The sequence below is a fragment of the Ursus arctos genome, unplaced genomic scaffold (assembly GCF_023065955.2).
Source record: "Ursus arctos isolate Adak ecotype North America unplaced genomic scaffold, UrsArc2.0 scaffold_11, whole genome shotgun sequence".
NCBI classification, from domain to species: Eukaryota; Metazoa; Chordata; class Mammalia; order Carnivora; family Ursidae; genus Ursus; species Ursus arctos.
In genome coordinates this window covers 52,437,894-52,459,080 of record NW_026622775.1, presented here as the reverse complement: position 1 = coordinate 52,459,080, position 21,187 = coordinate 52,437,894, and the positions used below count along the sequence as shown (strand labels likewise).

Below are 21,187 nucleotides of genomic sequence, written 5' to 3'. Positions count from 1 at the left end.
ACACTAATAATAATCACAAAACCAGTTCTCGCTTGTGTAAGCTTCCCATGGCATGTATTTAACATTTAACACATATCATCTCAATTCTCACAATTATTCTACGAGGATGAAAATAGTATTGAACCCGATTGTACAACTGAATAAGCAAAAGCTAAAAGAAGTAACTTGTTCAAATTACACAATTCGTAATTTAAAAATTATATATATTCTTCTTTCAATCACTACTCTCTACTGAAAGGTACTCAGCTAGATGCCAGTAATAGAAACACAGGATGTAAGTTCTGCCTCAGCCTGTCAGGAAGATAGCCAAAGACAGCAATAAGTATAATGCAAAGTGAAAAGATAAAACACAATAAATGCCATGGAAGCCCAGCGTCATTTTTTTTTTTTTTAACCAGCCACAGGGTGACAGAGAAGGAAGCCTTTCTGCCGGAAGTGATGCCAAGGTTTGAACTGAGTTTTGGGAGGAGGATGAAGGGTTAGCCAGGTAAAGAAACAGGGAGGATGGTGGGAAGAACCTCACGGGAAAATGCATTACAAAGCCACACAGACAGGAAAGGGCCAGATTATCTTCCAACAACTACAAATGGCAATATTGTTGAGAGCATGAGGCTTGTGGAGAGAAATGGCCAAAAATGAAGCTGGAAAAGATATCAACAGATATCCCTGATGAAGAAATGATGATTTACGGTTATTTGGGGAAAGCTACTGAGTCTTCCTCTGCTCCCATTTCCTCATCTGCAAAATGGGTTAATAATACCCACAGATTTTGTGAGGAGTAAATGAACTAATAACCAAAACTTAAAAGAATGCAACACAGTATGTATTCATATATTTACTATTCTTAGCCAACAGAAGGAAAGTGGCTGGGCCCATATAGCTAATAGGTGTCCTAGCCAGGATCTAAACTCAGACTAGAGGAAATCTAAGGCCATTATTCTAACACTACCTGAAGTCTAGTGGCTTAAAAAATGCATATGCTACAATACAATTCAAATAACAAATATTGTTTTCCTTCATTTTTTAAGAGCTTTCAAATTTTAAAAAATCCAAAATTTTTAAAAAGTCAAGGTGACAGGAAAGAAGAACAAATGACAGGAAAAAGAACCTGAATACAATAATTATGTTTTATGATCTAGTAAAACAAAATCTAAAAATAAAAAGTAGAAAAAATGGAAGGCAGGCAGGCAAGCTAATAAACATTAGCTATTGATTATAGAATTTACTCTCTATACATGGGAGTACTTTGGACAATTATCTCCTATTTTTAACTCAATTTTAAGGTGTTGTTGTTTTTTTTTTTTTTTCAAATGGATGTACTTTAAACTTAAATACATTTTTGGGTTGGCATTGGGCTATAAAAATCCCAATGATTTGTTAAGGCATAATTCTAAGTTAGATCAATTACTAAATTTCAGCAATGATTAATTATTAAAATATGTCTTAACCTCATTATTCATTAGATATCTTGTTCTCTGTTTCTCTCTTCACAAAATCTAAGCTATGTTGTAATGGTTTGCACTTTTGTTTCATTCACTCCTGGTATATGTTCTCTTTATGCTCAAACACTTTCTTGTTTTCATTTTACCTCTACTTTTCTCCTGAAATTTCATTCTTGCCTCATCACTGGAAAAAGCTCACTTTATTCTGTAGGACCTCAGAGGAATTACCCTTTCTCAAGGCCTTTCTTTTATAACTGGTAAATAAGGAGTAGACTCTTTCTCTGCATCACTATTATAACAAAGTACTATTTAATAAATGCTTTATGTTCCTAAATAAGGACAGTAGAACAAATATCAGCAAAAAGAAAAAAAAATCATGTCTTTCAAATTTAAGTACCAAGAAGGCATCTATTTTAAGTTTTTATATAATTTTGAGCCAATTATAAAGCTCTGAAGATACAAAAAATACATCTTATTCTCAGATCTAAATGATGTAAAGTGATCATGAAATCTCTGATACAACAAAATCATATTAAACTCTGAAATATTCTGTATATAGTATAATAAAATAAGCAATTCTAAGAGACAGGATTGAGCAAATGTATAACATTTCCATCCAAATGGCAGGATATAGAATACCAGGAAGAAATAACCCTTTAAATGGTGAATGCTTTCAAAATGTAAGCAAGTCTGGCCTCATCCAACACTGTACTACAAGACTGTCCCCCAGATAACAAAGGTTGGCCATGTGCATTTTGCTCTTTCATAAGACAGATGATGTAAGATACATAAAAAGTCACATATCCACATCACACCTTTCTTAACAATAAAACAGACAGGGATGGCAAAAATCTCGTTATTTTCCTTGAAACAATTTCTACTTTACATATGTTCATATTAATGAGAAATCTTATTTCTTGAACAAATTAAGAAATAAATTTTTACTCCCCATACAACCAATTTATCCATCATAAAATTACCAATCTCTGGTTATTTTTATGCCTAGCATGTGTGCGTGTGTGTGTGTGTGTGTGCGCGCGCACCCGTGTGCGTGTAGAGAGAGAGAGTGCTATTTGTACAGTTCTTAGGAATTTCAACTTCCTGACATCAGTTTGATGGAATTTACACCCAGCAGATTTCTTTAGTTATACAAACATGTGATGTATATCTCTTAGTAGAATAATAAGGATAATAAAGAAAATAAATAACTCAAATTGTGTTCAAGCAGCAGCAATGGAAAGAAAACACGGAACGCAATCACGTAACTTTAAAGAAAGAACTAAATGGATATCTTTACTTTTAAGTTAAATATGCAGAGGTAATTCTAAAATATCAAGCCTGACTGTATAGGAAAATTGTAGTCATCTGGTATAAAAAAGTGAAGAGGAGAAGCTGATTTGGTAAGAAAGATACCTTTTGATTTTGTTATTTGACTTTTATTAAAATGGGTAGAGCACATAAATAAAAATGCTCAGTAAGAAGATGGATATACAGAATTGAAATTTGGTTAAAGCTAGATAGGATAGTCTAAGTGATCACTGATGGAAAGGCAAAGGAGTGATAATTACAAAACCCAGAATTATATCCATGTTTAAGAGGTAACACAGATGAAAGTGGCACCATAAGAATAGACAAAAGAAGAAGGTAGACATGCAAGAATAAGAGTAAAGAAAACCATGAAAGTCAAAGGAAAAGAAATTCTAGCAATAGTAGTACATTTTGTCAAATGCCATGAAAGAGTGCAGTTTGTGTACAAGAAGTCCATAGGGATAGTTAAGGGTACAGCTGCAGACTTCTAATTCCAGGATGGATATGGAAAGACATTTCCATACACTTCTACTCCCAAAACTCCCCCTAAGAAAGAAATAGAACAAGAAAGAAAAGTTTAGACACCAACTAGACTAATATTTCTATCTGTAACCCAAGTAGTAAGTAGATAAAGGGAGAATAAGTGACTTAGCAGAATAGAAGAGAGATAGCTTTACAGAAATAATAAAAAGGAAATAATCCAATTTGACTTGTAGAACTCTAAAAAGGTTCGAGTGTGGAAAGCTCCAAGCATAGTGGAAGGCTGAGGCGAGGCTGGGGCTGAAAGCAGGCGAGTCATCTTAAAATCTGTTTAAAAACATGTTGGGTCCCCAGACCCGACCCCATTCAGATCTGTCAAGCTACCCAGAAGAAAAAAGTTTTATAGATTCTGAAGAAACTGAACCATCTTTGAAATAGAATACCAACATCAAAAAACACATTTACAGATAATTTTGGAGATACCAGTGAATTACCCAGCTAGTCACTCTATAGTGAAAACCCAAATCCTGCAAGACCCACCCAAACACACAGAACTTCCAATTTGCTTTTTAGTACTTCACACTTCATATGATTGGATAGTTAAGAACTATCAGACATCTAAGAAACATATCCAACTTCGGGGGTGGGGGGAAAGCAAAATAAAGGAAAAAAGGGAACTCAGAGGAAATACAGAAACAAATTTCCAGGAAACCATAATTAATATCCACAGACAGATAAAATGACATTGTAACCATGAAACAAGATGTAGGAAAAATTTTAAATACAGCTTAAGTTAAAATATTTATTAGAAGTGCAGTAAAAAAAAATCTACAAGTTGTGAAAACCTACAAGATAGTAGAACAAAAGAACAGAGGTTTTAAGAGGGAACTGTAGGACCAGAAAACAGAGTAGTGGTTGCCACGAGAGGAGGGCGGGAAAAGGAACTGATTACAAAGGAGCACAGGGGAATTGGGGAGATGCTGTGGTGGCAGTTTAATGCCCACATACTTTTGCCAACATATCAAATTGTAAACTTAAAAAGGGCAACTTCCAGCGCATGTAAATTATGTTCAAAAAAACAAAAGTCATAGAGATGGAGTCTTAGTCCTTTTGGGCTGCTATAACAGAACACCATAGACTGGGTGGTTTATAAACAATAGACATTTATTTCCCACAGTTCTAGAGGCTGAAAAGTCTAAAACCAAAGTGGTGGCAGATTTGGTGTCTGATGAGAGCCCATTTCCTCGTTCATTGTAGGCCAACTAATTGCCACTGTGTCCTCACATGGAGGTAGGGGCTAGGGAGCTCTCTGTGGTCTACTTTATAAGGGCACAAATTATATTCATGAGGGCTCCACCCTCATAACCAAACCTCCCAGAGGCCCCACCTGTAAGCATCATCACATTGGCAATTAGGATTGCATTTGTGAATATGGGAGGGGGGGGAAGACACAGCCTATAGAAATGAAAAATGGGAAAACAAAGGGAAAAATTTAGAAAATTAATCCAGGAGGCCAAGCATTCAGCTAATTAGAATTGCCAAATAAGAGAATTAAGAAAAAAAGGAGAGACAATTAAAGAAACAATAGAACTCTTCCCCAAACTAAAGAACCAGACTCCCTACATAAAATGTTTCACCTTGTGCCTTGTCCAATGAATGAAGACTTACACTGAGGCAAATGCTTGAGAAATTTTAGGACACTGGGTATAAGAAGAGTAAAAAAAAAAAAAAAAAGGAGTATACAATTTAACAGGAATCAGAATGGCTTCTGAATTTTTACATAATATTAGATGTTAAGTATGAGGCCATACTTCCAAAATAATTAAAGGAAATTATATCCACTCTATTATTTTATATTCAGTCCCTCAAGGAAACAAAACAAATAATAAAAATTATAATTTAAAAAAATCCTAAAATAAAGATATTTGACATTATACATTAAGAGTGTACCTTTGAGGTACACCATGTACCTAAAAGTATCCACCCATAACTATCAACACCAATACATAATCTAGTAAAATTCTAGACTTGAAAGAAAAAAGAAATCTTGTGGGCATCTAGACAAAAGGAGTATATAACATATTAAGGAAAGAAAATAATTTTCTTTGAAAGTAGTGCTTTATTTCAGAAAGAAATGGAGAGTATAATTAAGATTCTCAAAAAAATTAAAATGTGAGGCAAAGATTTTTACCCAACAAAACTTAGAATATAAAGGACACAAACCGTTATCAACATGAAAGTACTCAGAGTAATATGGCTACTGTTACCCCTTCTTGCCCAATCTACTAGAGAACAAACTTCAGACAACCAAAATGACTTGGTGAGACAACAACGGGAGAACTTGTGTAGAGCATTAATAAAGAGTTTCTTACAAAACAAAGAGAAATGAAGATTAGAAGGAAGAAATTATTGTATGTTACAGCTATCAACTGACAAAAAAAATGAAGGTTAATAGATGTATCATTTGTTTTATTATTTTCAGTAATCAGAATTGGTAATAATAGTCTTGGTATTGTTATTCTGAGAATATTGTGTGTAATATGTGGGATAGAATAATTATGGAATATTCTAACATCTTCTGTGTCCTTGAGAACCAAAGTGAAATAAAAATATTAAGTAAAAACCCAGGGATCCAATATTTGAATTGGCAGTATCTAAATGAACTCATAAGGCAATTTATCTTTAAAAATAGATACTATTTCCTAGTTTTTCCAGTGAATTAGGCCAAGAAACAATGATAAAAAATAGATGAAGGAATCTTGGAACAGGAGAAGGGAGTAAGAATAACAGAGAGAGGAAAATTAGGTGTATACAGTAGACTATACTCCTCATGAGTATTATAAGTCATATTTGATGATAAAAACAAAAATCACAACACCATCTAATACTCAAGACAATGATATTTATTTTTTCCCATTTTACTGGGGTACAATTGACATATAAGTTTGTATAACTTTAAGATGTACAAGGTATTCATTTGATACATTTATATGCTGTAAAAGGATTACTACTGTAGCCTTTGCTAACACCTCCCTGGGATCACATAACTACCATATCTTTTTGTGGTGAGAACATTTAAGTTCTATTATCTTAGTGACTTACAAGTATATACTACATTATTATTAACTATAGTCACTATGCTATACATTAGATCCCCAGACATACTCATCTCAAAACTGGAAGTCTGTACTATTTGACCAACATCTCCCCATTTCCCCCACCACCCAGCCCCTGGTAACCACCATGCTAGTCTCTGTTTTGAGGAGTTTGGCTTTTTTAGAGTCCACATGGAGGTGATATCATACGGTATTTAAGACAATGATATTTAAAGATGGAAATGGTAAAGGGACCTAAATGGAAGGGAGGTTTCCATGCTTCATTTAACATAGTAAGATATTCACACCGGCAGATGGTGATAAGTCATGTATGTATATTGTAAAACCAGAAGCAACAACTAAGAAAAACTATATAAAAAAGACAATCAAAAACAGTACAATGAAAGATGGATTCTTAATTTTATTTAATTGCTGTGAAATAAAACACTACAAATATGTTCAAATTGGTTCATAATGATTTTTTTAAAATAGCAATTGGTCACTTTTAAAGGATGATAGCAAATGAAATTATAGCCTTTAAAATTGTAAAAAATAATTGTGTAATAAAGAAACACTTATCCTGCCTTTCCTATATGAACTATAGTTCTGGGTATAAAAATAAAATAGGAAAAATAAAAGAGGAAAATATTTCTTTATGAAATTATTTATATAAATGAAAAGAATCATCGTTTTACAGCCCTCAAGGAAAGAATTGATAATTATTATGTCTTAAGTGTCAACAGCTAATATAAAATGTTAAAAGCAGACACAATGTGCCTCCTGATAAAAAGAACACACCACCAGAGGGATCTAACTTGAGTCTGATTATACGTCTGGATCCAATTGCTACGTGCAGGAAATCTAGAAAGTGGAAGAACCGGTTGTATGTGCCACAAGTCTCCAAATCAGCAAAACGTAGACTATGGTGAACTATACCAGTTAAAGGGTACAAGTTCTTCCTCAGGGAGATTATAAGAGAAAGGAGGAGATTGAAGGAGCACCTGTAGATTAAGAGACTTCAAAGACAGATCACACTTTTTAATGGCCAGACTAAACTATAGTGTCTAGGAATGTACTCATAGCTGATAAAGCCATAGAGAAAAGTGGTTATTACAAAAATCAGGATAGTGGTTACATGTGGAGCACACAGACAGCTTCTAGGTCCAGGGCCAATTTCTTGACCTGGGTGGTGGATACACCTTATAATTCACTAAGCTATATATTCATTTCGTCTGGTTTCCCACATTTGAGTTTTACCTTTATAATACTAAGGCTTAAAAAGGTTGAACTTAGATCAGGTGCATTAAGTTAGTACTGCATTATATTTATATATATATATATATGTATATATATATTTATTATATATTTATATATTTGCTAGAGCAAAAGAGATTGATGTCAGACAGGTTAACACTAATTCTTTCAGCATAACTTTCTCAGTGTGTTCCTAGGGTGACTAACAAGAAATATTATTTGTCACAAGATATATACACTGAGGTATTTTTTTTAAGATTTTATTTATTTATTTGAGAGAGCGAGAGAGAGGGAGAGAGAAAGAGAGAGAGAATGAGCAGAGGGGAGTGGCAGAGGGAGAGGGAGAAGCAGACTCCTCTCCAAGCAGGGAGCCCCATGTGGGACTCAATCTCAGGACCCTGGGATTATGACCTGAGCCCAAGGCAGACGCCTAACCGACTGAGCCACACAGGTGTGCCAATCACAGAGGTATTTCTAACATGATCTATTTACCGAAGCTTCATAATGTGAAAAGGCATGAGTCAGTCAGATATAAATTTTAATCTCAATCCCACTGCTTTTTAGTTTTGTGACTTAGCCTTTCTGATTTTCAGTTTCCTCAACTGCAAAATGGGAATTAACAACTGACACTGTTGTTTTTAACCTTGGAAAATTTTTTTACAAAGTGCCAGAAACAGTTTGGGCCCTCAAGAAATATCATCTATTATTTTGATTACAGAAATTCCCTTTAAAATTCTAATTTTCCCTTTAACAAAATATCGAAGCCTAAAATACTGACAGTTTCATAACAAAGGAAAAACAGAATTTTGGTTCATTCCATTTCCCACTACTAGCCTCCGTGTATTTTGAACCAATAACTATATAGTTCTCTTTTTATTACGGGATCCTGAGGCCATTGTAATAAACACATTAAAAAGGATTAGATTCGGAGGGCACCAACAAGGGGATGAGGGCACCAGGAGATTGGCTAGAGGTGATCCCAGAGTCTGCTGGAATGAATTTAACCAATGGTACAAAGAAAGCACGTGGTAGAGAGCAAGGACAAAATCTGTTGCTCTGTCTCCTGCTTTTTCTTTTCAAGTGAACTCCTTCCTCACGGCCTTCAGCTCCCTGGGTCATTCTCTTAAAGCTGGACATGGGGTCTTTGTGCCTGATTTATGAGCACCACTGATGTACCTTTTAAAAGACATCTGAATCATTACCTGACACAGAGGCTTCATCCTCTAACGTCTACTCGCCAGGACTAGTGCAGACAGGGTAAGTCACGTATCAGAGGTTACAGAAACGATATTCTGAAAACACCATGGTATTTTAAAAATTATTTCCTCTATGATAAAGAGTGTCTCCCAGCAGGCATTCTGCACTTAAAGAGTGAGGATGAATGCCACCCTGAGAAGGAGGTGGATATGACCTAGAGGAATTTCCAGCAAAACAGAAAGGAGAAATAAAAGGAGCTCACAGAAATTTAAGGATAAAGAGGAGCAGCGGGGGAATCAGTCATTGAGAGTGATGAAATAGCAAAGGATACAGAGGAGGGGAGCGGCTCAGGCAAGCTGAAAGGACAGCTGAATGCCCGGGTCTCTAGAAAATCTAGGAGGAGAGTGTCAGTCGAGTGGACCTACTCCAATCTGGGGCCGCCACACCAGAATAAAATGCCAGTTAGCACTCCCAAGCCCCCCCACACCCCCACAGGGCAAGGAAGGCATTCAGGATATTTCTCCGTGCCCTGCGCAGGATACAAAGGTAGTTGATCATGCTGGATAAGATTTTCAAAGGAGTTACTGCAAAGTGATCCTGAAATTAAAAGCTGAAGGACAGACTGCCAAGACGGATGGACTGCCGACCTTGGGATTTTCACCAATGGTTGCATCAGCGGGGACATGGGTTCATCATCCCTGCTTTCTACAGTACACCAGCCAGGGAAACAGCAATGGACACAAGCCCAGAACTGTCACCCCCAAGCAGAGACCGGTGAAAACCCTGGGACAACACTCAGATCTGAGACTTCCTCTCCCTTAAGATGGCCACGTCACAAAACAGCCCTCCCACATAACACATCTCAGGGAGTCTGAGGAAAACCTGATCAGACAGGGAAGTGAACTTACTGAACAATTATGCAAAGTGAAACTGAGGTAACTACTTGGTGCTTAAAGACCCACCACCCTCCATCAACAGCACCACCAGCATGCAAAGAAAGCTTGAAAAATAAGACACAGAAAAGAAAAACGCTAGGGTTTGGTTTTCAGGTTTTGGTTTGGGAGTTTGGGGGACACATGCAGTACCATATGAACTTGTGAAGTCTTATACAAGAATTTGAGAAATTTCATATACTTAAAGCTGTTTTAACATTCTAATCAGAAGCGGTAAACTACTAAAAGCCATACCATATCCTCTGCTTCTCAATTATCCACCATTTACAAAAATCTTGTCTTTGCCTCAGGCCACTTCCTCATCCTAAGTGCAGTATCTCAGAATGAACTGCTGAATGGAGAACAAGCCCGTGCAGAATAAACGGCTAGCCACTGCAGTCTCCAACACGGGCACACTTGAGTGCATTAACTTTGAAGAAAGACAAAAATAAACGCAACAGAAACCTGTGTAAAAAAATGAAGCTCAGAAGAAGCTTAAAAATTAAATTAAGCTCGGAACTGAAAACTACCAAATTACGATTTAAGATAACTTTTCCTAAATTATGAAAACAGTTCCCTGCCATTCTTAATACTTCCGTCATGGACTACAGTGACTTCGCTTTACAATCTCAAGACACATAACTATTCATTTGTATCAATAAATCCATGAAATAAATTATAAATGGTATTTTATTTGTTGTCTTTCTTACAAGTTAAAGTCTTTAAATGTATTCACAACTAAAAAATGTCATCTATAAAATAAGGATAATAATTATCTTACTTCAAAGAGTTGCTGAAGAAAGAAATTATAAAGAGTACTTAGAACAATGTCTAACACAGAATAAGCACTTGCTTATTTTGCATTCAGCATAAGATTGCATTCAGCAAACATAAACATTTGCTATTGTTGTTATTATTTATTCATTTCCCAAATATAACTGGTGACATGTTATTCAAGATCACTTTACAGTCCCTATACTACTATATACATATGTTTTTTTCTGGAGTGCCTACAGAGCTAAGAAACATATTTCCTTTTTCATATTATGTCAACATTTGCATTTTTAAAGAATTTCTCAAGTATTAGAAAGCAAATAAGATGCAAAGAAAGTATTTGGGGTTCCACTTCTTCAAAAGAAAAGAATTTCATTTATCTAGGTGAATAATGACCCTGAGCGAATTTCTCTGCATCGCAGAAATTAGTTTGTGTTTACAAAAAGCATTTCTTTAAAGCAAGGGTCGGCAAACCTTAAGATAGTAAATATTTTATTTTAGACTTGGTGGGCCGTGAATGCTCTGTTGCAACTGTTTAACTCTGCCACGGTAATACAAAGGCAGCCATAGGCTGCGTGTAAATGGATGAGTGTGACTGTTTTAGTAACACTATCTATTCCAGCTCTAAAGCACACAATAAATAACTATTCATATGGAGACAAAGTCTGATAGATGTTAAAAGAATATGCACCTGTTGCATGATGAACAGTCTTTAAGAATTCAAAGTATTTTCAGTTCTCCTATATCACACTTCACAACTGCTCACCCAGTAAGTCTTCATTATAATTCCTCTGTTACTTCCAGTGGGGGTCTATACATCTCAAAGGGGGATGTGTTGGCCTTGGACACATTTATTTGTACCTTCTGTCTCCTCTGTACCCAATAAAGACAACTGAACTCCTGTGCTTTCTGGGAGAATGCACCTGGGCCTTGATTTCAGAACAATGCCCCTTAGCTCAATCCAGATTAAAAAGTATTGGCTTAATTTTGTGGCCAAATTAGCAAAGCTGTACTGATTAAACTCCAGCCAAATTGGCTCTTTTCCGGGATATTTATTAGGTTAAGGGATGTTTTGACAAATTCATAATGAATAATCATGAATTTTACATTCTGGTAGGGGAAAAAAAAAAAGATGTTGCCAAATATCTGACTACTTAGAATTTAATCATATAAACAGAGAACTAACTGACATCAAGGTTGGAAAAATACTTATTTGTATTATATAAGCTTTTACCTCTCAAATACTGTAAGACATTACTTCCTAAGTCCTAAGCAACAAACAGCAGGTAATACTAGATTTATTTCTAGAAGGAGAAGTTCAGAAATCAAGAAATAAAGTGTCACAGAGAGTCTAATGCTTGGCTGGAAATAGAAGACAGATTTCCTGAACTCTCATCAAATCACTGCGATATATTCTACGTAACTTCTTTTTATATCCGGATATTTACAAAGGAAAGCAACAGAAGGAGTTATTCCATTTAAACTTACTTCTCCTGAGAAAAGTCAGACTTGCTGAGGGAAAACTCACACAAAATTTGTCTATTTCTTTACAGACGATAGAAAGATGAATTTCCCTCAATACTCTTTGTTTCCTTTTACGACATCATCTAAAGCAAGATACTGGCTTTCACGGCTGCAAAAGAAAATTGAGTGTAATGGTGGCTTAAGCCAAGCAGAGAACCACATGTTAGGCAATGCTGAGCCGGGGTTTGGTCACCCAAAGCCAAAAATCAGCACCGCCTGCTGTGGGTCTGTGCCAGAAGACTTTGCACTAGTTCTGCCATCATGTTCTCTCCCTGTCTAGGAGGGCTGAATGGGATGGCACTGTACTTGGTTCACCTGCATTTGTAAACTAAATCAGCAGTTTTAATTACCCAAGTCCATTGCCCCAAGGGGGCTTTAAAATTGAAAATTATTTCAAGGGTATTTGATGGGGGAAGAAGAATCAGGCACTTTTTTTTTTTAATTGGATTTGTTACTCCTGACTTTTCTGCACCACAAGCCACAACATTAGCAATGAAGCAGCAGAGGAGGGACAAGTTCAAACAAGCAGGAAAGCCGGGAGCCTGAGGGAGTCCTCCGACCGGAATGGAGGCTGGCTCCGCCTGGGATGCACGCGGTGGAAATGAATGAATGGCTGAGGTGTAAGGACACGGGCGAAGTGGCAATGTTCACTTTCACAGCGTTAAGATTCCTTTGGAAGTTCTTGATATTTTAAGGCAACACAAGAGGAGTATTTTTACGCAGTGATAATGTTCCATCCATCCTGAAACTTCTCAACATTAGAGAATATTCCGGGGCTCGTCATAATTCTAAGCCTTTGCTTATGCCATCCCTTTTGCCTGGAATGCCCTTCCTCCCCTTTTGGCAAATCCCTCCTCCGTCCCTCCAAAAGTCAGTCAAATTCTACTTTCCTTCTGACGAGATTCTACCCAATTCTCTTTACCTCCTGCAGCAGCTGTCCTCCCCTGTTCTGCAGAACTTTGATCACAGTTGTATTAGGACGCTCATCACAGTGCATGGTCACATCTGTTTACATGTCTGCCTCCCCAGTTAAATCACAGGCATTTAGAAATCAGAACCATATCTTCTGGTTTTCTGTACCATTTCACTCATAGAATCTAGGATGGTATTTGACACAGAGGAGCTGCTCATGTCAAGTCGAATAAATTGTTTAGCCAAACTATTTTAACTTTGTTGGACTAGAAGAAACCTTAGATCCTATTCAGCTCTGATTTTGAGAGACAAATAAATGAAAGAGTTTAAGCAACATGGTCAAGGTCATAGCTAATCGGCAGGTCTCCTGACTCCCTTTTCACTTTGTACAATACCACACCTTGGGAAATGATTTTGAAAACATTACCTTAGTACAGAACAGAGAGAGCCACTTACTCTTCCCCTCACGAAGCTACACATACCTATTTCAGAAAGAAGAGTGGAAAAAGAAAGAAGGAAAAGAAAAAAGAAAAGGTATAAGGAAGCAGCCAAATTGTAAATACTCCCAGATCAGGGTTTCTCAGCCTCGGCACTACTGACATTTCGAACCGGATAATCCTTTGTTGGGGGGGGGGGGGGCTTTCCTGTGGCTTGTAGAATGTTTAACAGGATCTCTGACCTCTACTCACTTAGATGCCAGGAGCAGCTCACCTCCCCAATTCTGACAACCAAAAATGTTTCCAGACATTGCCAGAATGTCCCCTGGGGGCAAAATTGCTCCAGGTTGAGACAAACTACCCCCAGTGAACAATCTCAGAGGAGGTAATCTTCCACACTACTCCAAGCAAAGCACCAATAAATTAGCATGGTTAGTATACTAGCTTCACACCAATATTCTCATATTAAACATAGAAGCCAGAACCTGAAATACTTAATCTTCTTACATTTCTATTAATCCATTTTATTAAAAACAATGATGTTGTCACTTGGTCTATAGCTGTTAATACAACTAGAGCAGAAGAAAAAGAAAAAGAAAGAAAGAAAGAAAGAAAGAAAGAAAGAAAGAAAGAAAGAAAGAAAGAAAGAAAGGGGAAGGAGAGAGAGAAAGAGAGAGAGGGAGGGAGGAAGGAAGGAAGAAAGGAAGTAAGAAAGAAAGAAAGATCTAGCTAAAACTTCCAGTTCTAAAAGGAATTAAACACACTTAACGTGTCCTAGAGATAACCTTAACAATTTTACTTTAGTTTTACTTTAAACTTCCTTTAAAGTCCCTCCTCAGTTCCAAACATAAGAATCACAAATTCAATATTCCTACAAAACATAGTCTAAGGGAAAAAAAATAGTGAAAGAGGAAGCAAATATCCTGACTTGATTTTGGTATATATCTTCCAAAAGCCATGCCTTCCTCCATGCCCTGAGATTTTAATGTACTTGTGGGGTTTTTTTGCTTTTGAAAGGAGCTCCAGTGTGTAGAGTTCTGTTTTACTTTCTAAGTAGTAAAACAACAAATTCACATTTCAAAACCAAAATATTAAACATAAATAGTCAATGGCCAGAGCTATTATTTTTTGGTTTTGATTAAAAAGAAAAAGAATAACATAAACCTAGTCTACTCCATTCGTCCAGTCCAATAAAACCTTATCATGACTTAATAAGTAGAATCCAAAACCTACTTGTTCCATTGTATAAACCACGAGGTTCCATTATTGCGAAGTTAATGAAACAACAGTCAGGCAGCACAGCTGACTGGCTGGGAGTTCTGGGGGCCTGGCCTCCAGCTCCTGGCTTTGACACAGCACCACTGGGTGGCAGCTGTCCACTCCAGCTTAAAAATGAATGAAGACAGCATATGGCGCTAATGCCAGCTGGGATGTCAAGGGCAAGAGCGGGGATTCCTAAACTCAGGTGATTCCATCAGTACACTGTGCAAACTGGATCCAAAAGATACTCACGTTCACCACTCTGCTTCTGCTTCCTGAGACAGAGAAGCCTCTCATTTCCCACCCCATCTGGTCTTAGTGTCCCCTTAAGATAAGAATTTCAGCCAGAGTAAAGGGCAAACTGCCAATCACATTATATTCAAATTTGATTTCTCATGGGGTTTTGTCTAGTCACTTATGTTTTAAATGCACAGTTTTAAGTATGAAGTTTTTAACCAGAAACTTTTCCCATCCTGCTCACTATCTCCTCAGTAAGGCCTTAAAACCTGAATTCATATGTTAAAAAAGTAGATATAGATGATAGATCTATACACACACACACACACACACACACACACACGATATTTTACTTCTACTGCAATCACAGGCTCCCAAGTTATCTGAGAATCTGGGATGCTACCAAGACTGGCAAAAACTGTCATTACTACCACCCCCACCCTTTGAACTATGAGAGTACTCAAAATTTAATCTCTCACGTAAATTTAAGTTTCATTTAAAAATTGCATTATTTTCCTACCCGAAAGCCTCATTAAATAGCATAGAGCAATTCTTATTTTTCAAATTCACTTTTCCAATAATTAAGATCATGACTATACTTTATTTAAAAGAAATACTTATTAAACTTTGAAAACTGATAGACAAAATGTTGATAATCTACTAATTCCAAAAGTCAGCAGTTTCTGATTATTGACAAAGAGTGAAAAAAAGTATTTGTTGTATTTTGGGGATCTGACAATGTTTTACGGAGAGCTTCCCATTTTTCCCATTGCCCTGTGGCTTAGACGCAGCGCTACTGCATACGATTCTACTATTTACACATGTGCAACAGATCCTGGGTGGCAAATGGGGGCCTGAACCCAGCCCACTAGCAGTGCCAAGCCACACCTGAAAGGAAAATTATTAGGATTCTTCTGCTCAGAGGGGGCACGTTCTTGTAATTTATCCAAAGACAAGTACAAGCTTGTTAATGACATCCCTACCTGCGAGACAGGTACACTACAGCAGCTCGAGAAACACTCCAATGTGGAAGGCCAGGCGAAGAAAAAAGCTCAGGTGACCAGAGTTTGACCCTCTAGTATCCCGTGCTGGCTACCAGATCCTAACCCTCAGAGGAGTAGGCTCTGTATAAAGATCACGTTCCAAAACTCCTAATTTTTACACATATATAAATTCTGAAAATCCTAAATCCATGCTAACAAATAGGCCAAATTATTGAAGTAATGCCCTGTTTTTTAACTTTTATGTCTTTATCAGCATCAGTCTCTAAGCAACAGGGAAAACTGAAAAATTCAATGTGGCACATGAATCCCCTTTAAGCTGATATTACTTATGATTATGAGAAAAATACTTCTGAGGTGTCCCATGGTCACGTTAGGGCGCATGTGTCTACAGAAATCATTCTAAAATCTTGGGACAGAGAATAGAGAACAAGGAAGGAGAGCAAGAAGAGACATGGGAAGAAAGGCAGGGAAGGAAAAGGATGATTATAATAAAGAAATGAAGGGAACAACAGAGAAAAAGCAACCCCAATTTTCTGCCTTAGGGTAATTACAGAATGGTAAACAATATTCATGCAAATATTCAGCTTTCTAAACCACTCTTTCAACTACAGGTTTCAAAAGCAAACAACCACTAACAAAGAATCACAACAAGTATTTGATTCTAATAAGTTTATGTAGTTTCAAAACAGATACTCGTCTTGATTTAAGATGTTTAAATTATGAATGCCAAGATAAATAAGTTCCTTACCTCCTGTTACCCATTCATTTTTGGCCTTTTTCTCCCTTCCCAGTGCTCTTGGCCCAGGTCAACTGGTGTGTATTCTTTCCCAGAGCCCCAGTCAGCTATTCCGAAATCAGCCCTGACAAGCCACAGCAATCCTGGTAAAATGGGTTCTCTTTGTCTTTCTCTCTCATCCAAGAGCCTTCCTCCCATCTCCAACCAAAAAAATTCAACTTTGGCTGTTATCCTGTTTATACAATTCAGATTTCTATGTACTTCTCAAACTCTGCTTACTTTTCCTTTTTCATGCATTACTTTTCTGTTTCTGTTCTTCCCTGAGTTTTCATTCTAAACATGTGGTGTGGTTTTTTAAAAAAAAAAAAAATTTTAATTTTGAATGGTAGTGACAGATACAGCTAAAGAGTTTCTTTTTTTTTCTTTTTTTTACGATTTTATTTATTTATGTGACAGAGAGACAGCCAGCGAGAGAGGGAACACAGCAGGGGAGTGGGAGAGGAAGAAGCAGGCTCCCAGCAGAGGAGCCTGATGTGGGACTCCATCCCGGAACGCCTGGATCACGCCCTGAGCCGAAGGCAGATGCTTAACAACTGCACTACCCAGGCGCCCCTAAAGAGTTTCAAATCACAGAAGACCCTCAGGCAAAGTGTGGCTAGACACACCTGTCACTGCTACCTGTGGTTTTATTACTCACTAGGGACCAAAGGCTGCTCTCCTTTTTCTGGTCCAGCAGCTTAGAGTTTCACCCTGTCTTACTACAAACATCAAGGGAAAGATGTCAAAAAACTTTATACAAAACCTGCCAGGATGTCTAAGTGACATAATATTAATAAAGAAAGAGGGTCTACAGGGTACAAAACATAAGGTCGGGAGACAAGCAGGAAAGTCCCACCATCCTTGCAAAGTAGGGGAGAGGGAAGAACAAAATGGAAAAAGAGGGAGAGGAGTAGGGAAGTTAGAGAGAGGGCAGAGGAGGGAGAGGCAAGAGGGCCCATGAAGACAGTCTGATCCAGGATATGCCATGTAACTAAAAGCTGCTTTTTGTAAATATTTTGATGTTGTTATTGTGCGTATTTCAGCCTACTATGTATTTTAAGTACTTTGCTTCTTCCTCTTTTGTTTTTATTTTTTTTATTTTTTTTTTTTAAAGATTTTTATTTATTTATTCGACAGAGATAGAGACAGCCAGCGAGAGAGGGAACACAAGCAGGGGGAGTGGGAGAGGAAGAAGCAGGCTCCCAGCAGCGGAGCCTGATGTGGGGCTCGATCCCAGAATACCGGGATCACGCCCTGAGCCGAAGGCAGACGCTTAACCGCTGTGCCACCCAGGCGCCCCCCTCTTTTGTTTTTAAATAGAAGTTATATAAAGTAGAAAATCTTCCTTAGGGTCAATGGATAAAATACCCAGATATGAAGTGTTCTGTTCTAAGTCTTGCACCCAAAAGATTAACAAATCTTCTATTGCCTGTTACAGCAAACAAAGTAATTTTACATATACAATCTCATTTGGTCCTCACAACAACCTAGAAGGGTAGGCACTCGAAGATCTTAAATGACATTCTAGTAAACTGGGGAACGGGAACCTAAAATATACCTGGGGCTTTTTGTTCTATACACCATGTTCTTTCAAGTATTCGCTATTTTAATATGTTATAGGATGGATTCAATTAAGGAAGTAGCGATACATAAAACATTAATTTGTATGATATAAATTCAAAGTTGTTTATCAGAGTTAGATGCAAGCCATTATATAGAAAAATAGAAACTAATTTGAATCTTTACTTACTGTAGAACCTTGTTTTCCCTTCTACATAATGAAGTATTATAATTTTATGCAAGAGCTCTAGAATTCACTGTACAAGAGAAATTATCTCCTCATGATCTTCAAATACCATTACTTTATAACTTATAAGCAGCTAGAAATATTATTTGAAAAGAGATTTAGATCCTCAGGACTTGATGAGAATAAAACTTGATGTGTATAATGATTTCTCCTCTTTGTTCATGATGAAAATTTCATCTTAACACAAGCATCATAATTTCATTATTTTGCCCTAAAGGAAAAATCCAATCCCTGTAATTTATCACAAATGAACATTATTTCTAGTATTTTTATTATCCATTTGTACATATAGCAAGTATTTCCTGCTACGATTTACTGAGTCGTTGCCTTTAGGAATTCCTACAGGGTTGGGAATTCACGAAGTAACATCTTTGAAAAGAAATAAATCTGTACTGAGTAAAAATACTCAACGATGTTCAAACTATAGCAAAATTAAAACTATTTTCAAAGATATACATTTGTAGCTTTGCCCACTTAAGCATTTATGAGTCTACGTATGGTTAGCTTTAAAGTCCAAGAAAATTTTAAGTTAGACTCTAAGTTTTCCCTAAACTATAATTGATGCACATTTTCCAAGTAACTCCAATTTCCTCAAAGTAATATTTTCAAGGAATTGAAAATATCAATGGGAAATCCTAAGGAAACAAAAAAAATTGAATGCATCATATCTTTGAACAAAGCTTTTCATCAGAGATGCATAAGAATTTATTTGAGACACACTCCATAGTTTTATTTTAAGTCAGTGGCAATATTTGGGGGTTTGATGATGACATAAAACATACACTGAAAATAATCATTTATATGGCTGACTTCATTCAGACCTAAATCACTGAAGGGATTTAGCCCCCCAAATTAGGAAGTCACTTACATTGACTCTGACCTCCCATCATGAGAAGTCCAGGTGCTTCTTCTTGAACTTCAAGGGCTCGGGCAGCCCAGGCATTGCCCCAACACTGCTTAGAGCAGTGGTCAGTCTGGAAGTAAAGAAGCACAGTAGTATCCCAGAGTGAGTGTTTTACACAAGGCCTTCAAGAGGCACTAACACTGCATCCATGTTTGGCCACATGCCATTTGAGACTATAACATTATCCCAACACAGCAAGAAATGGTGATGAAAACCTAGAATGACCTGTATTTATCCAAAGAATATATCATAAAAGGGTTATCAACACATTTTTCCATATTGCCATTCATGGGAAATTAGCTTTAATGGAATGATATTATACCTCCATATTTTAAAAAATGCTGGAACACACAGAAAGTCAATTAGTTATAGAGTGCATATAAATCGTATTGTTATTTATAAATAGCAAAATCATAAGAATATCATAAAATAGGTAAAATTATTTTAAATGAGCTTTCATTACAGAATATATCTGTTTTGCTTATTCTACCATCTTTAAAATAATTTAATATATATCCCATAATTAATCTAATAAATATATGTTCTATTATTACTGAATAAAGTACAATATAATTTAATTAATATATACTGCATTAAACGCAGAGTGACCAACTAGAAATGGCACTGTTCTTTATCCTGGCCAAGGAGAACTCTATGGAGCAGCCTGCCCAGTCCAGTTCAGGGATATAGAAGTTATTCCAACACCTTCACTCACTCCCCAGTGTTTTAGGAAATATTAATGTATGATATCCCTAAGGCTCATCCACCAAAACAAGACCTGACTACACATGGGACGTCTATTCCAAGGGTTTTGGGGACCACACAAACTCTAAAAATAACACAATCTGGAGTAGCCAAAAGAAAGCTGTGTAGGAGACTGGAAAAACCACTGGTTTAAGAAGAAACCAAGATTCTGTTTCAGCTCTGAAGGTAAATAACTCCATGACTTCACCAAGATCTAGAGCCACTTTGTGTTTCCTTTCTAAATGTCAGCAAAAACAACACACACACACACACACACACACACACACACACACCCCAAATGGATGACTCTGACACTGATTACAAGGGGAGCTTTTGAAAAGTAGGACTACACAGTCCCCATTCGCAGAGATTCTAATTTAATGTAACAGGAGTATAATGAAACATAAATATTCTTTAAAACTCCCTGAAATAAAAATTAAAAATGACAAATCTAGAATTCCAAATGATCTCAAAGCTTCCTCCCAACCCACGAAATTTTATGATTCTGTACCATAGCTCATTTTGTCACTCATGGAAACTATGAAATATTACATTATTTTTTAAAAAAAAGAGGAATTTCAAATGATAGACAAAAAAATTGCACAACCACTGAACAATAGTAAATATAACCTTGATTTTTTCTACTTCAAATGATATACTATTATATGTATAAGTATATATTATTATGTATTAATATACATGTGTTATATGTATTATGTGTATAAATTATGTATATATACATTATACACACACATATATCTATATAGAGAGATATATAGATATATATAGATATATGTTGGAGTGGATAAAATATACCTATCCAACAACTTTCTAATATTTTCATTAGTTTGAAATTGCACCTACAATTAACCCAATATCTTTATCCACTTACTGTGAAAAATTAGCATCTTTACATTGCAATTTTTAAGTTAATTTTTTAAGTTAAGCATTTCAGGTGACTGAAATTGTAATGTCTCACTCTTTTAGAATTCTACATTTCTTATTTTTGAGTTGTACTGGTCTACAATTCTAACATTTTGGAACTCTAAGAGGAAAGTGAAAAGCAGTAATCAACACTGAAACCTAAGAGAGAGAAGAAAA

The 21,187-nt window shown here is 36.5% G+C and overlaps 1 protein-coding gene across 4 annotated transcripts in view; it reads right to left on the bottom strand.

Annotated features, from left to right (window-relative positions):
• The window catches only part of TLL1 (tolloid like 1), a 203,636-nt gene that overhangs the window by 146,092 nt on the left and 36,357 nt on the right, over positions 1 to 21,187 (bottom strand). The window contains exon 2 of one of the 4 annotated variants that reach the window (XM_044379240.3): positions 19,307 to 19,412. The exons of the other annotated variants lie outside the window; for them this stretch is intronic. Within the exon in view, the coding sequence (XP_044235175.3) occupies positions 19,307 to 19,328 (22 nt within the window). The 5' untranslated portion in view covers positions 19,329 to 19,412. The remainder of the gene's footprint in view (positions 1 to 19,306; positions 19,413 to 21,187) is intronic. 4 annotated transcript variants of the gene reach the window in all.